This window comes from Pan paniscus, chromosome 8 (assembly GCF_029289425.2).
Source record: "Pan paniscus chromosome 8, NHGRI_mPanPan1-v2.0_pri, whole genome shotgun sequence".
Taxonomy (NCBI): domain Eukaryota; kingdom Metazoa; phylum Chordata; class Mammalia; order Primates; family Hominidae; genus Pan; species Pan paniscus.
Window position 1 is genome coordinate 31363778 of NC_073257.2, and position 15905 is coordinate 31379682.

General features: G+C 39.7%; 2 protein-coding genes across 11 annotated transcripts in view; one reads left to right on the forward strand and one right to left on the reverse strand.

Moving 5' to 3' along the window:
- The window catches only part of CACNB2 (calcium voltage-gated channel auxiliary subunit beta 2), a 400505-nt gene that overhangs the window by 378438 nt on the left and 6162 nt on the right, over positions 1-15905 (forward strand). For all 9 annotated transcript variants that reach the window (XM_034930061.4, XM_034930064.4, XM_034930063.3 and 6 more), the window contains 2 exons: positions 8501-8610; positions 14956-15107. In XM_034930061.4, the coding sequence (XP_034785952.1) occupies positions 8501-8610; positions 14956-15107 (262 nt within the window). The remainder of the gene's footprint in view (positions 1-8500; positions 8611-14955; positions 15108-15905) is intronic.
- Positions 1-15905, reverse strand: part of NSUN6 (NOP2/Sun RNA methyltransferase 6) — a 146460-nt gene that overhangs the window by 6457 nt on the left and 124098 nt on the right. The window contains exon 13 of one of the 2 annotated variants that reach the window (XR_010113229.1): positions 8170-8288. The exons of the other annotated variant lie outside the window; for it this stretch is intronic. The gene's annotated coding sequence lies outside the window, so the exon portion shown is untranslated. The remainder of the gene's footprint in view (positions 1-8169; positions 8289-15905) is intronic. 2 annotated transcript variants of the gene reach the window in all.

Sequence of the window (15905 nt, forward strand, 5' to 3'; positions counted from 1 at the left end):
CTATATGATGACAGGAAATAAGTTTCACTCAATTTAATCTGATTCAATCAATATTTATCATATTTGCTTGGTACATCTTTAACCCCTGATGTCTAGTTCCTGTACCTGCATCCATAAGCTGACCTTGGGCAGGACACCACTGGCCGTTCTCACCCTCAATTCATGGTACTGGCCCTCTATTGCTGCCCAGGCATCGCACTAAATATCCCTCTTCCATTCACTTTTCCACTCTTCTAAAAGACTTCTGTGCCATCTCCCCCTCCTTAAACCTCTGATAACCCCTTCTCATCTCACGCTCACCCAGTGAACTTGCTTCCGTGTCATTGAGAAAATAGAGGCAAACAGAGAACATCCAGGCATTTCTACAACCCCGCCTGTGGAGTTGCATGTTTGCCCGCATGCTCTGCTTTATCTCCAATGACTATGTTCCCAGCAAGGGCCAACCCACCATGTGGGCACTAGATCTCATTCCCCATCCCCTCTCTGCTAGAAGTATCCATACAGAGCCGTAATCATCCTTTGCTCTCTCCTCATGAGTATTTCCTGTTCTAATGGAAACTCCATCACCATGTAAAAATGTTAATTCCTATCACATTGACCTCATATTGCTCTAGGTGTCTCATTTTTTTTTTCTTTTCTTTACAGGAAGATTCCTTGAAAGAATTGAGTGTACTGGCTTTCCTTCCACTTTCTTCAGCCTACCCCAGTTATGTTTTCACCCACACCACTCAGCTAAACTAGTCATGTCAAGATCACCCATGACCTTCACATTGCTAAATCCAGGGATAAATTTTCAGCCCTAATCTTACTTGACCATGAGCAGTAGTTGACATGGTGGATTATTCCATCCTCTTTGAAATACTTTATTTGCTTGGTTTCTGGAACCACACTTTTCTGGTTTTCCTTCTATCACACTGACTGCTCCTTTGTCTCCTTTGCTGATACTTCCTCATCAACTGGAAATTTTGGACAGCCCAGGGCTAAGCTCTATGATGTCTTTTACCTACATTTCTTTAGTGATTTCATTCAGCATCAGATTTTTAAATTCCATTCCTTTGCCAGTCTTTCCTCTAAATTCTAGACCCATGTATACAACTGCCTATTCATTATCACTACTAAGATGTCTAATGGACTTTTCAAATGTAACCTCCCCCAAAACTTACTCCTCCCATGGTCTTCCCTATCTCAATTAATAGCTTCTTCGTCTTTCAGTCCCGAGACCCTTCAGCCCAGATCATTTTCCTTGACTGTTCTTTCTCTCTTATATTTCACATGCAAATGCTGTTGTCTTTATCTTCAAAATATATTCAGAATCGAAGCCCTTCTCACACATCCTCTGCCACCATTTTGGTCTCAGACATCTTCATCTCTTCCCTGGATTGGTGCAACAGCCTCCCACCTTGTCCCCTTGCTTCTGTGGTTGTTCCCTTAAAGCCTGTGCTCAGGTTAGCTGCCGCATGACCCTGTTAAGATGTGAGCTAGTGCCCACCACTCCTTTACTCAAAACCATCCAGTGACTTCTTTTTTTCCTCTGAGTGGAAACCAAAGTCCTACAGTGGCCTACATGACCTCCTATGGTCTATTCTTCCACACACCCTTACCTAGATTTTCTCTTGCTGCTCTTCCCTCGCTCATTCTCACCCTGCCGTACTTACTCCCTTGCTGTTCTTTGAGTGTTCCAGACAGACAGATTACACAATCACCTCAGGGCTTTGGCACTTTGCGGTTCCTTCTGCTAGGAACACTTTTCCCTCAGATATTCTCCTTGGTATACGTGTGTACATGTATGCACACATACACATGCACACATTTGTTCTGTGTCTCTCCTTTCCCTCTGTTTTCTAGTGCTCTTTTATGTATTTCCAGTACTATTTTTGTTTATTGTCATTCTCCCATAATTAGACGATAAACTCCATGAGGGCAGGGTTTGAGAATGTTTTGTTAACTGTTGTATTCTCAGTGCCTGGAGCAGTACTCAACATGAGCAGTGGCCAGATGAATTTTGAATGAACGTCTGCTGCATACTCTCTGCTAGAGAAATGCGGAGATGGTGAAGCCAGTCTCTGCCTATGAAGAGCTCTCATGGAAACCATAAATTGAAACCTGTAGCAGTAACACTGCATATAAGTAAAAGGGCAACTTGGTCATATGCATGCACAAGGTGCAGGTAGCATAAAGGGAGGTGTAATTACCACCAACTTCAGGACATCCACACCTGGAAGAGTTTTTAAATGGTGCCTAAGATTTGACCAAATGGATTACAGGGAAGAGAAGGGTATGTTCAGCAGATGGTATATAGTGTGTGAAGGCTTTGAGGTATGACACAGCATTATGTGTAAGGCAACTCACACCCAGATCTTAAAGGACATGGGCAAGGAGTGACTGGTAACAAACCCAAGGGTCATATCTAGTGTGTCACGCCAGTGGGCTTGGACTTAATCCTTTCTTTCTCCTCCTCTTCCCCCGGTCACTATTCAACTTGCCTCAGTAAGTATTTATTGAGTATATTCTATGTGCCAGGCATTGTGAGGAGCAAAAATAGACAAGGGCCTTGGCTTTGTGGAGCTTAAAGTCTATTGAAAGGCAGTCTTGAATCAAATAATTAATGGGTGCCATCATTGAATGTTAAGCCAGCTCCTGAAGCATCAAAGACATGACTAGAGTCCAAAATGGAAACCTCAAAGTTTAAGAGTAGGTTATTACAGGGGACCTGGAACATACAGGGCTAGTGTATATTTCTGTATTTTTAACCAGATAAATGCAGTGCTTCTCTTCTCCACATTCCTTTCCTCCTCCCATCCTAACAATGCAACTACAATAGATCAGGAGTCCCCAACCCCCGGGTCACAGATCAGTACTGGTCCATGGCCTGCTAGGGGCCACACAGCAGGGGGTGAGGGGCAGGGGAGTGTGCAAAGCTTCATCCGTATTTACAGTCACTCCTCATCACTCACACATTATTGCCTGAGCTCAGCCTCTTGTCAGATCAGCAGCGGCATTAGATTCTCATAGGAGCACAAACTCTACTGTGAACTCTGCATGCGAGGGATCTAGGTTACATGCTCCTTAGGACAGTCTAATGCCTGGTGTTCTTTCACCGTCTCCCATCAACCCCAGAAGGGACCATCTAGTTGCAGGAAAACAAGCTCAGGGATCCCACTGATTCTACATTATGGTGAGTTGTATAATCACTTCATTATATATTCCAATGTAATAATAATAGAAAGAAAGTACACAATAAATGTAATGTGCCTGAATCATCTCAAAACCATCTCCCCACTCCTACCAAACCGGTCCATGGAAAAGTTGTCTTTAATGAAACTGGTCCCTGGTGCCAAAGAGGTTGGGGACTGCTGCAATAGATAGTATTTGTTGGTTTCAGGATTCTTTTAGATTTCTTACTATAGTACTTTCTTTCTAGACCACACCTACTACTACAACCATTTCTAATTTATATTGACTTTTGGCAGGGGAGGCAAGGGTAGGAAGGAAACTTTTATAGGAGGACAAGTCTTTTTAGTAAGTGATCAAGCAGGCTGGGCTTGGTGGCTCTGCCTGTAATCCCAGCACTTTGGGAGGCCGAGGCGGGTGGATAATGAGGTCAAGTGTTCGAGACCAGCTTCGCCAACATGGTGAAACCTCGTCTCTACTAAGGATAAGAAAATTAGCTGGGCATGTTGGCGGGTGCCTGCAGTCCCAGCTACTCGGAAAGCTGAGGCAGGATAATTGCTTGAACCCGGGAGGCAGATGTTGCAGTGAGCCGAGATCGTGCCACTGCCCTCCAGCCTGGGCAACAGAGTGAGACTCTGTCTCAAAAAAAAAAAAAAAAAAAGTGATCAGGCAAAGAACTGAAAGGAGAGAGAATGAGGAAAACAAAAACTATTATAAGTTTCAAGGTATGAAAAGACTTTATAATCAAGGTCTTCTAACCAAATATTCCTAATTAGATTTTTTTAATTTTCCATATCTTTAAGAAATATTTTTCAGTTTGTGACAGGAAATAGACCCTTTAGCTTGGACCAAGGCTACTAGGCACTGGCCAAGTATAAAAGGCATACCTCTACTCTGCTCCATTTAGCTTTTGTTTCTTTTTCCTTGGCTCTGTCATTTATCACAATTTGGAATTGTCAACATGAGCCTGAACACTAAAAAAAATTCTGCTAACAAAGGCACTGTGTTTTCCATGCCTGAGTCAACCCACTGCCCTTTCCTAAATGCCAAAGATGGGGAAATGGGATGGAATTTCCTGGATTACTACTTGTACTTAAACCTGAGTAAGTTTTGAATTTGGAAGACACATTCCAGCCAGAGAGGGTGGATTTTGGACCCATGTTCAAGTGTATCAGCCACCCAGATTGGTTTTATTTAAGAAACAGATAAACAAAATATCTTAAAGTATCTGTTATTTCTAGCCAGAAGTAACTTCCGTATGGTTTAATTAATAGACCTGCCTTGGCTCATCTTGACTTACAGAGCTGGGGTTCTATATTCTAGCCCTGTTCTCCCCAGTTAACAGTCCTCAGAGGAAGAAACGAGTCCATAAGGCAGAATTTAAAAGCTGTGTACAAATTTAACATTTTTACCCATGGCAAGACATCTAGAGTAACTGAATTATTGACTGTCTTTGCTTTTGGCAAGGCAAGACAGCAATAGAGGATGGAAATTCAACAAAAATATCAGGTGTGTATGTACATATGACATTCTAAAAGGGAAAAATGAATTATTCCTTAATCATTTATTAAATAAACTAAGTTTATTTTTTAAAAACGTTTAAGCCCAAGAGCAGAAAATCTGAAAGGAAATGTTAGTTATGCAAAAGGTTCTTGGTAGTCAAGAATTCCTTTTTCTTTTCTGAAACCCACTTAAATTCATTTGCAGCAGCCCTAGGGGGTTGTCAGAATCACATTCTGGTTAAGTAGTGTCAGTGTGTCAGATCAAAGAAGAAATAAATCATCCTCCTCCTCCTCCTGTTGTGTGCAATAAAGTAGCCCATTCAAAACTGGATTCACAGTAACCAACTGTGTCATGTAAACAAAGCAATCTTCAGATTCACCTTGTAGGATGGTGACAGGTAAATTAACAAGGAAATTGAGAACAAGAAGGAAAGCTACCTGGGATAAATTCAGGGTTTTTTTGGTTTTTTGTTTTGTTTTGTTTCCTTCAGTGACTTTCAAAACGTCAGCAATCAGCCCTGAAGTGTTTGGAATGCATACTGAATTGCTACAGGGACAAATATACCATTGCCAGAATCTTCTGTAGGACAATCTTACTAGAAATCAATAATCCTGAGGCTGAGCACAGTGGCTGTCACCTGTAATCCCAGCACTTTGGGAGGCTGAGGCAGGCAGATCACTTGAGGCCAGGAGTTTGAGACCAGCCTGGCCAACATGGTGATACCTGTTTCTACTAAAAGTACAAAAATTAGCTGGGCGCAATGGTGGGCACCTGTAATCCCAGCTACTCAGGAGGCTGAGGCAGGAGAATCGCCTGAACCCAAGAGGCGGAGGTTGCAGTGAGCCAAGATCACACCATTGCATTCTAGCCTGGGTGACAGAGCAAGACTCTGTCTTAAAAAAAAAAAAAATTGAGCAAATAAAAAGTTGTTTATCTCATGGAAACCACGAGGAAAATACACAAGAAAAAGTACAGTAGGCTGGGCGCAGCAGTTCACACCTGTAATCCCAGCACTTTAGGAGGCTAAGGGAGGAGGACTGCTTGAGCTCGGAAGTTTGAGACCAGCCTGGGCAACATAATGAGGCCCTGTTTCTACTAAAAAAAAAAAAAAAAAAAATTAGCTAGGTGTGGTGGCATGCACCTGTAGTCCCAGCTACTTGGGAGGCTGAGCCAGGGGGATCACTTGAGCCTGGGAGGCTGAGGCTGCAGTGAGCTATGATTACTACACCCTTGCACTCCAGCCTGGGTGACAGTGAGATGCTGTCTAAAAAAAAAAAAAAAAAAAAAAAAACACACACACACACATTATATGACATAGTTCATTTGACTATTATTTACATAGTTTCAATAAATATTAAATAAGGAGCCAGCCAAAATTAATTTGTCTATTTGAATCCCTCTGGGACATTCTAGCCTGTTGCAGTGTAGATCTTTCTTTCTGTGCTAGGTGTCATTCTGGAACATTCCGTGTTATATCCTTGGGGATTCCTTTCACCTTTGTTTTGGGTTGAAGCTCCTGTTTCCCAGATCCCTTGACTTCTTTCAAGCTTTACTGTCATTTTAGTCAAAAACCTTCTCATTTCCCTAGGAAAGGTACATACATGTTTTTTTCAATAGCCTGAATGTTTACAAACCTTTCTGTTTAATTGCTAGTTTAAATGCTTATGGAATTCTGATTGAAATAGTTTTCCCTCCAAATTTTGAAGGCTTTTTGCTTCATTACCTTGTGGCTTCCATTGTTGCTTTGAGAAGTACAAAGCATTCTAGTGCTTGATTCTAGGCCCTTTGGGACCTGTCTTTTTCCTCTGAAAGCTTATGGGTTTCTCTTTGTCCCCAGTGTTATGAAATTCATAAAAATATGTCTTGGTGTGGATCTTTCAACCCGTGTGCCGGACCCTTTCAATTCAGAAAATCAGATCCTTAATTCTGGAATTAATTCTTTATTTTCTTTCCTCTGTCTTCTTCTTTTTCTGAACTCCTGTAATTTGAAATTTGAACCTCTTGGGTTATCTCTACTTTTCTTACTTTTCTTCTCCTATCTTCCAACTCTTTTTTGTTTTACCCTTTGGAAATGTTACATTTCTTTTAATCTTTCTTTTGCTTTTTTTCTATTTCTATTATCATGTTACTTCCAAAAGCTCTTATTCTAAGTCTTTAGATAGAAATTTGTTCTAGTCTCATAGATAAAACCATCTTTTAGCTTTTAACTGTGATTAATTGTCATAATTGATTTTTCTGTTTGTTTTGGTCTCTCATGAGGTTTTCTGAAGATGCCTGACAAACTGTCCTGTGCTCAAATTTTAAAATAAGGCATAAAATAATTAATCAGAGGTTCTGTGCTCATAGGCGGAGCTTGTCAACTTTGTGTTTCTGTGTATGGCAATCTTGCTAGATAATTTACACAGGAAACCTCCAATATCATTATCTTTGGGTCCTTACAATTTGGCAGTCAGATTCCCCAGAGAAGAATCTTCCATTCTGACCCCTGGGGATATAAATATAAGCCTGGCTACCAAAACTGTACAATGAGAAGAAAGGCTGAAGACTCAACATTCAGAATCCTTTCTTTTCCATCCAGTATTCCCTGCTCCTGTTCTGTCTAGGGTCCCCTGGTCAGAGGCCCTCTTGTATTGCCTGCAAGATAACAAGTGTAGGGTCTTGTACCACACAGGAAAAGAACTGTCACCCGGCTATTTGATATTGTGAGGGGGCAGTGGAGGGCTGTAACTGATACAGACTTTTTAACCAAACTTTTCCTTTTCGCCCCACCTTCATTCTCTACCTTCTTTAGAAATATTGTGAGCCTTCAATTTTGCTTCACAGCTTTTTTCTACTGCTGACTTGAATATTCAGCTTTCTGCAGTCTAAGTCATTTGCTATTTCCAGTTTCCAAATTTTGTTGCTCTCATTTCTACCTTATCTAAAATGATACTCCCAATTCAATATTGTCTCTCATAATACCCTGTATGTTCTTTCCACAACAATCATCATCTTTAATTATTTTCCTTTATTATTTATCTCTGCCACTAGACCATTAGCTATCTGAGGGAAGACTGGTTCTTATTTATTTTTCATGCCTATCACAGCAATGAACTATGGCACAGAGGCTAGGAATATAGGGTCAGGAGTCTGGGTTCAAATCCCAGCTCTCCCACTTAGTTACGTACATACCCTTGGATAAAAAATCTCTCTGTGAGTCTCATTTTTCATCAGCAACAGTGGGATAATAGTAAACATTTCTCCTAGAGCTTTTTGGATCATTTAGTAATTCAAATAAAGGCTTAGTACTTATCTGACACTTGTAAGCAACAGATAAATGCAATGTAAGGCAGGTGCAGGATAGGGCCGGGCGCGGTGGCTCACACCTATAATCCCAGCACTTTGGAAGGCCGAGGCAGGCGGATCACTTGAGGCCAGGAATTCAAGACCAGCTTCCATAGTGAAACCCCCTCTGTACTGAAAATACAAAAATTAGCCGGGTGTGGTGGCACACACCTGTAGTCCCAGCTACTCCAGAGGCTGAGGCAGGAGAATCACTTGAACCTGAGAGGTGGAGATTGCAGTGAGCCGAGAACGCGCCACTGCATTGCAGCCTGGGCAGCCTGGGCGAGACTCTGTCTCAAAACAAAAAACAAAGTAAGGCAGGTGCAAGATAAAAATGAATAAGTAAGAAAAAAAAATGAGTAAGTAAGTATCCTAACACATATGGTTTGAAAATATGGTTGCTATATGTATTTCATACTTAGATGAATTTGGGGCATACACTTCTACCCCCTTTGATTAGACCAATAACCTTAAGGTCTTCTGTGACTTTTTCCTCCAACAGGATATCCATCACAAGGGTCACCGCTGACATCTCGCTTGCCAAACGCTCGGTATTAAACAATCCCAGTAAGCACGCAATAATAGAAAGATCCAACACAAGGTCAAGCTTAGGTAAGTCTGTGCAATGAGCTTAAGCTTTTTAAACTCTCCTCTCCCGATGTTGATGATGAGAAGACCTAACAAGATGATAATTCCATGTGTCACAGAGTATAGAAAAAACAGGTGTGTGCTGCCAGTCGCTGTTGCTATGGTCTTACTGATTTCATGGTGTGGAAGGATTTGTTATGATAGTTTCAAGTTAAGAATTCCACAGGCTGTCAGCATTAATGTTTTGGTTGTGGTTTGTTTTCACTAACATGAGCTTTGGTGTCTGCAGACTCTAAGATCTCCTGGCTTTGCATCAGTGTTACCATGAGCAAGTTTATTAACCTTTTGAAGCCTCCATTTCCTCATCCTAAAAAAGAAATAAAATATCTACCTCATAGAATCATTGCAAGGATTAAACATGATATGTGCTCAATAAATGATATCCATTATTATCCTAAATATTCCTTAATTCCAGTTATATATCAATAATGAAATCATTCTCAGGAGAGTATAATTTGTGGGTGTGGAAATTAGTAAAGGATGAAGTTAATTCCTGGCTATATTTATTGATAGATATCAATATGTTTATTTATAAAAACAGTGTAGGGAGTTATTGTGTTTACAGAGATGGTATGTGGATACTGCTTATTAACGTATACTGAATTGATCACATTGAGACCCTTCAGCTGCTATTTAATCTTTTTGGTATGTGCTTGGAGTTTTAGGTTAATCACTGTTACACATGTTGCTTACTGGATGGTTAGGTTTCTGTTTTTATAAAGTAAACTTTCTGAGAGTTGTGTCAGATCTTTGAGCTTAATTTTTCTCTGTTTCTAGGTTAGATATACAAATCCTCTGAGAGGCTGGTTTCTAGCATAGAAGTTCTTCGTTTACTCTGAAGTAGGATTATATAAATAACAGAAAAACTATTATAAATAATAAGCTTTATCTGTTAGCAATGAGCATGATACATTATAGAACTCAGTTTTGTTTCTCACCTAACAACCCTGCGTTGGCAAAACTTCAGTAACAGGTTTAGAAATATATTTGAGGAAAAAATGTAATCATGTGTTTTGCTTATAGCAATTCCTTTTTATGTCCTTATCATCTGTCACAGTTAAAACTCTTTCCACACATCATTTGATGCTCACAAGAATTACTTTTTATTTTGACTTTTTTGAGAGAGGGTCGCACTCTGTTACCCAGGCTGGAGTACAGTGGTGTGGATCATGGCTCACTGCACCTTGACCTCATGGGCTCAATCAAACCTCCCACCTCAGCCTCCTGAGTATCTGGGACTACAGGCACATGCCACTACATTGGGCTAATTTTTTGTAGAGAGGGAGTCTCACTATGTTGCCCAGGCTGGTCTCCAATTCCCAGGCTCGGGCAATCCTGCCTTGGCCTCCTGAAGTGCCAGGACTATAGGTATGAGCCACTGTGCCTGGCCAAGAATTATTATAAAATGCTCATTTCATAAATTAAACTGAATTAACAAAGTCAAGTAATTTTTTAGACTCATCAGTGGAATCAATTACATAACAGATTTCCTTAGATTGCCAAGATTTTTTTTTACAACTACTGATTATACACTGTTTTTAAATGAATTTTCCAGTCTATGTATTTCATTGAGCATACACTAGATACCAAATATCATGTGGAAGCCCATGAATAAAAAAAGAAACTGATGAAGCCCCTTCCCTCAAGGAGCTGGGTGTAGCCATAAGGCGAATCAGTGAAGAGCCCTTTGAGATAGAGGGTGATGAGCAAAGTGGTCGAGCCATGAACTGGCTGCCAAAGAGCTGTTGCTGCAGGAGGCACAGGGAAAGGCTTTTCCAGGGAGCTGATCCTGAGCTGAGACTTGAAGATGACAGGATTTAGCCAAGAAAAAAGGGAAAGGAGTGGAGAGGGTGACAGTGATTCGAGACAGTGAAAGCCACAACAGGCTTCTGAAAAACATAGGTGCTCCATTTAAGCTAAAATATATTGTTTTAAAAAGAAGGACATGGGAGATGACATGACAGAGAGAGGCAGGCATAAGACATGAAAAGGTTGGAGCTTATTTGTATTAGTCTGTTCTCAGGAAAAAATGTGATCATTTGTTTTGCTTATAGCAATTTCTTTTTTATGTCCTTATCTATCACACTTAAAACTCTTTCCACACATCATTTGACGCTCACAAGAATTACTGCTGATAAAGACATACCCAAGACTGGGTAATTTATAAAGTAAAGAGGTTTAATGGAATCACAGTTCCACATGGCTAGTGAGGCCTCACAATCATGGTAGACAGTGAAGGAGGAGCAAAGTCACATCTTACATGGCAGCAGGCAAGAGAGAGCATATGCAGGGGAACTCCCCTTTATGAAACCATTAGATCTCATGAGACTCATTCACTATCAGGAGAACTACATGGGAAAGACCAACTCCCATGATTCAATTACCCCCCACCAGGTCCCTCCTGTGACATGTGGGAATTAGGGGAGCTACAATTCAAGATGAGATTTGGGTGGGCACAGCCAAACCATGTCATTATTCTTAAGGTGGTAGGAGACCATGTACAGACTGGAGGCATTCATTCATTTAGCAAATACTTGAATACCAACCATGTGCCAGCCATTATTTTGGTGCCCAGGGACACAAAAGTGAAGGACACAAAGTCCTCTTTCTCATAGTGTTTGTTTTACAGGAAGACATGGACAAAATCTTGTATATATAGACAGACAGAGATGGTTGGTCAGTGGTTGAGAATTCTAACAGCAGCAGCAGACCAAGGAATAAAGAGTGAGCCAAGGAGGAGGCTGTAATATTATTATAATAAAATGCAAAAAGTACAAAAATGCAAAAAAAAAAAAATGCAGTTGGGCAAACCAACTGCATCTAACACCAAACCCATTTTATAATACAGTGTAGAGTATATCATGTAATGTATTGAATACTAAAAGTGAAAAACAGAATGGTTGTATGGGGACTCAAAGTTCGGTTCCCACTGTACATATATTGCTTTCACACTCTTATAAAGTTGAAAAATCTTTAAGTCAAACCATCATAAGTCATGGACTGTCTGCACTTAGTGTAGGCCAAGTACTGCAATAACTGTAACAGAAGCTTTGCATGTGGATTAATTTAGTCCTCATTTCCGTAATACAGATTAGAATACTTAGGTTCTAAGAAGTTCAATATGTTACCCACTGACCATAAAGCTCTATGAAGCAATGACGCTTCACTTCTGCCCCCCAAGCCACTTTGATATGTGGCAGTGGGAACAGAGAGGCAGAATTTACTGAGCCTGGGGAGAAAGGTAGTTAGAGAAGGCTTATACAGATTCTTTTTGCAAGATAAGGCAGGCACTGGTCAAAATTAAGAGTTTTGTGTGTAGTAATTATGAAAATGGCATTGGAATTACACATATGGCATTAAATAACTCATACTAGAGCTACCTCCAGGTCTTATTAATTCCTAACTGACCACTTAGGTGTCCCTCAACACTAGCCGCAATGAAAGTAACCATCTCTACTCTGTTATTACAGTATTGTTTGATTACAGAAACCTCCTTCTAAATAAGTTAACTTCTGCTTTTTGTTTTTTAACTTTTAAGTTCCTATCACCCAGGTATTAAGACTAGTACTCATCAGTTATTTTTCCTGATTCTCTTCTTCCTCCCACCCTGATAGGCCCCAGTGTGTGTGTCATTAACCCTCTATGTACCTTGTTTTCTTTATCCACTCCATCATTGATGGGCCTTTAGGTTGATGCCACATCTTTGCTATTGTGAATAGTGCTGCAGTGAACATATACATGCGTGTATCTTTATAATAGAATGATTTATATTTCTTTGGGTATACACCCAGTAGTGGGATTGCTGGGTCAAATGGTATTCCTATCTTTATGTCTTTGAGGAATTACCATACTGTCTTCCGCAATGGTTTAACTAATTTACACTCCCATCAACAGTGTATAAGTGTTCCTTTTTCTCCATAACCTCAACAGCATCTGTTATTTTTTGACTTTTTAATAACAGCCATTCTAACTGGTGGGAGATGGTATCTCATTGTGGTTTGATTTGCATTTCTCTAATGATCAGTGTTGTAGCTTCTCTTCTTTATCTAAGAGGAAACATTGATTGTTCCTGTTGTTGTTTATAGATATTAGAGATATAAAGCATAGAAAGGTGTTCTTCATTTTTCAGTTTAATTCAGTGGGTATAAGAAACTGTGGGATGTGGGGAGATGAGGAAGGCTTGACCCCTCTTCAAGATGCTGAGCTGCATTCTTTCATTAGCTAGGACAACTGGAAAGAATCAAATTGACTTTCAGTTTCAGAAACGAACATTGGGGAAGTTTCTGACATTTCTTTATTAGAGTAAATTCTGAGCATGATATACTCTGTCAAAGGAAAATTCCTAGCATGGATACATCCCTTTTTAAAAGCATCATTTTTACTTTGAAGTCAAAAGTGTTATCAGAATTTGTCATCGATTCTTAAGGTTGTATCTACTAATACAGTGTTGCACCAGGATTCTGAAAGTCCACTTTAAAATATTTTAAAACTCTTTCCCTTTAATTAAAGGAGTGTAAAGTATGTATGTAAGGCTACCACAAATATCTTTATATATGTGTATATATTAAAACATGTTAATATATTGACATAATATAAATAATATCCATATATGTAATATATTTTAAGGCTATCCAGGTTTTATACAATCAGCACATATTAGGGCTGGGCGCAGTGGCTCACGCCTGTAATGCCAGCACTTTGGGAGGCTGAGGCAGGAGATCACTTGAGGTCAGGAGTTTGAGACCAGCCTGGCCAACATGGTGAAACCCCGTCTCTACGAAAAGTACAAAACATTAGCTGGGCCTGGTGGCACATGCCGGTAATCGGTAATTCCAGCTATGTGGGAGGCTGAGGCGAGAGAATCGCTTGAACTGAGGAGGTGGAGGAGATTGTGGTGAGCCGAGACTGCACCACTGCACTCCAGCCTGGGAGACAGAGAGAGACTCTGTCTCAAAAAAAAAAAAAAAAACCCACATATTAAACTTGTACTACTCAAACCTTTAAAAGCAAGGAGTTACACGGGATGCTGTGACTGTCTGAACACTTAACAGATGAAACAAAGATGAAAATCTTTGTGATCAGATTTCTTAATGCTTACAGTAAATATTAATTTAGGTTGTAACTTGACTGGGATTCAGTGGCCCAATGTTATTTTAAAGCTAGTATCTCATGTAGTTTGGGCCCTGATTTTTTAAAGATATCTAGGTTAAAAAAAAGGACTCAAGTCATAACATATTGTGAGGCAGATGGATTAGTGACCAGAGAATTACCTTTTCTTCAATAAGGTACTAGTTAAAATTATCTCCAGGAAGCTTCTGGCAAGAATCGAACTGCCTAAGAGGAATTAAAAGGTAATTGTAAATCCACATTTGCTAGCATAAAAGTCTCATGGAATTCAACCTCCACGACTGCAGTGGGAAGTGAAAGCTATGTACTATGCTTTATAGACCTATGCTGCCTAGTAATAGTAGCTTCTGCCTATTTATTAAATTTTAAAAATTTACACGCCTGTTCAAGTGCTCAGTAGCCCATTAGCTGCTGCCACGCTGGACCACATACAGAGAATATTTCCCTCATTGCAGAAAATTCGGTCAGACAGTCCAGTTTTTGAGTCTTTGGAGATCACGGAACAGATGAACTGAATGCAATTTTCTCGGAGTTCAACTAGGTATTCTAATGTTTTGTGATAAGTTTCTATAAATTTTATACTTTAGATTTCCGTAGTGCTGCCTCTGAAAACTGCCCTTTTAAAACATGACTACTTTGGTTGGAAAATATGAGGTGTGTTTTTGGATAAGTTTCTTTCCGGTGCCATTCACGTCTTTGCTGTTTTATTTTGTATTTCATCTTGTTAATAAACATCTAGACGGCATACAGGTGACATGTCAACATAGATCAGCCCGTGCACTGAAAGGAAAACCTGTCATGGTTGCTAATGCAAAGTGGTCTGCAATGAACACACGGAAGATATCTCAAGGTTCTTATTTTACAGCAGTTTTATGAAATGATTTCATAGACTGCAAGCACAAACAATGTCAGCAGAGAGCTAAAAATTTCCACAATCCAAGTATTATACTAAAAGTAAATTCTGTAGCCGGTTGACAGAAAAATTCCTTAAATCCTAATGATGTGTGGAGAAACAGCCCTTTCCAAAAGGATAAATTACTGTTGTAAATTTTTATCAGTTCTATTGCCTGTAAGCATTAACATAATGGCTGACCTACTCACCTTTCTGTTGAAGAAACAGTATACCATTTTACTTTATCTTGAAAATACTGCACTTTAACTGAATTGTTTCACCCTTTACAGCGGAAGTTCAGAGTGAAATCGAAAGGATTTTTGAACTTGCAAGAACATTGCAGTTGGTGGTCCTTGACGCGGATACAATTAATCATCCAGCTCAACTCAGTAAAACCTCCTTGGCCCCTATTATAGTATATGTAAAGATTTCTTCTCCTAAGGTAAGTAGGACTGCTACTGTTTGCTCTATAATCAAACTTTCCTAAAATGTATTTTATGTTCTGCTTTCTATAATTAGGCTGTTGTAATAGCCTTTATGATGTATAGAGAATTTGAAGAGACATGATAGTCAAGAATTTTTAAATTGATATAGTTTCATGGCTTAGAACAGCTGTTCTCAAAGTGTGGTCCATGGATCCCTGGAGAGTGTTGAGACACTTTTAGAGGGTCCATTTAGTCAAAACTACTTCCATGATAATACTAAGACATTATTTGCCATTTTCACTGTTTTGATATTTGCATGGCTGATGCAAAAGCAATGGTGGGTAAAACTGCTGGCGTCTAAACATAAATCAAGACTGTGGTATCAAAGTACCAGCAGTTACTGTATTCACCGCCACCATGCTTTCGCAGTTTGAGGGGGAAAAAAGCCAATTTCACTTAATGTCCTGATAAAATAGTAAAGTTTATTACTTTTATTAAATCTTGACTTTTAATATTCAGTGTACTAAAACAAAGTACATACAAAGCTCCTGCTGCATACCAAAAAGTAAGGACAAGCACTGGTTTGATTGAGTTGTGAACTAAACTAGCCATGTTTTTCATAGAATACCATTTTTATCTCAAACAACAACTGACAGGCTATGCTTATTCCGACTTGGTGTAGCAGATATTTTCTTGGACAAAATAAGCCTGTCACTTAAAGGAGAACAGCATGTGTTGCCAATGATAAAACTCAAGCTTTCAGACAACAATCAGAATTTTAGAAAACTTGTATGCATCTCTGAGAACTTGCAAGC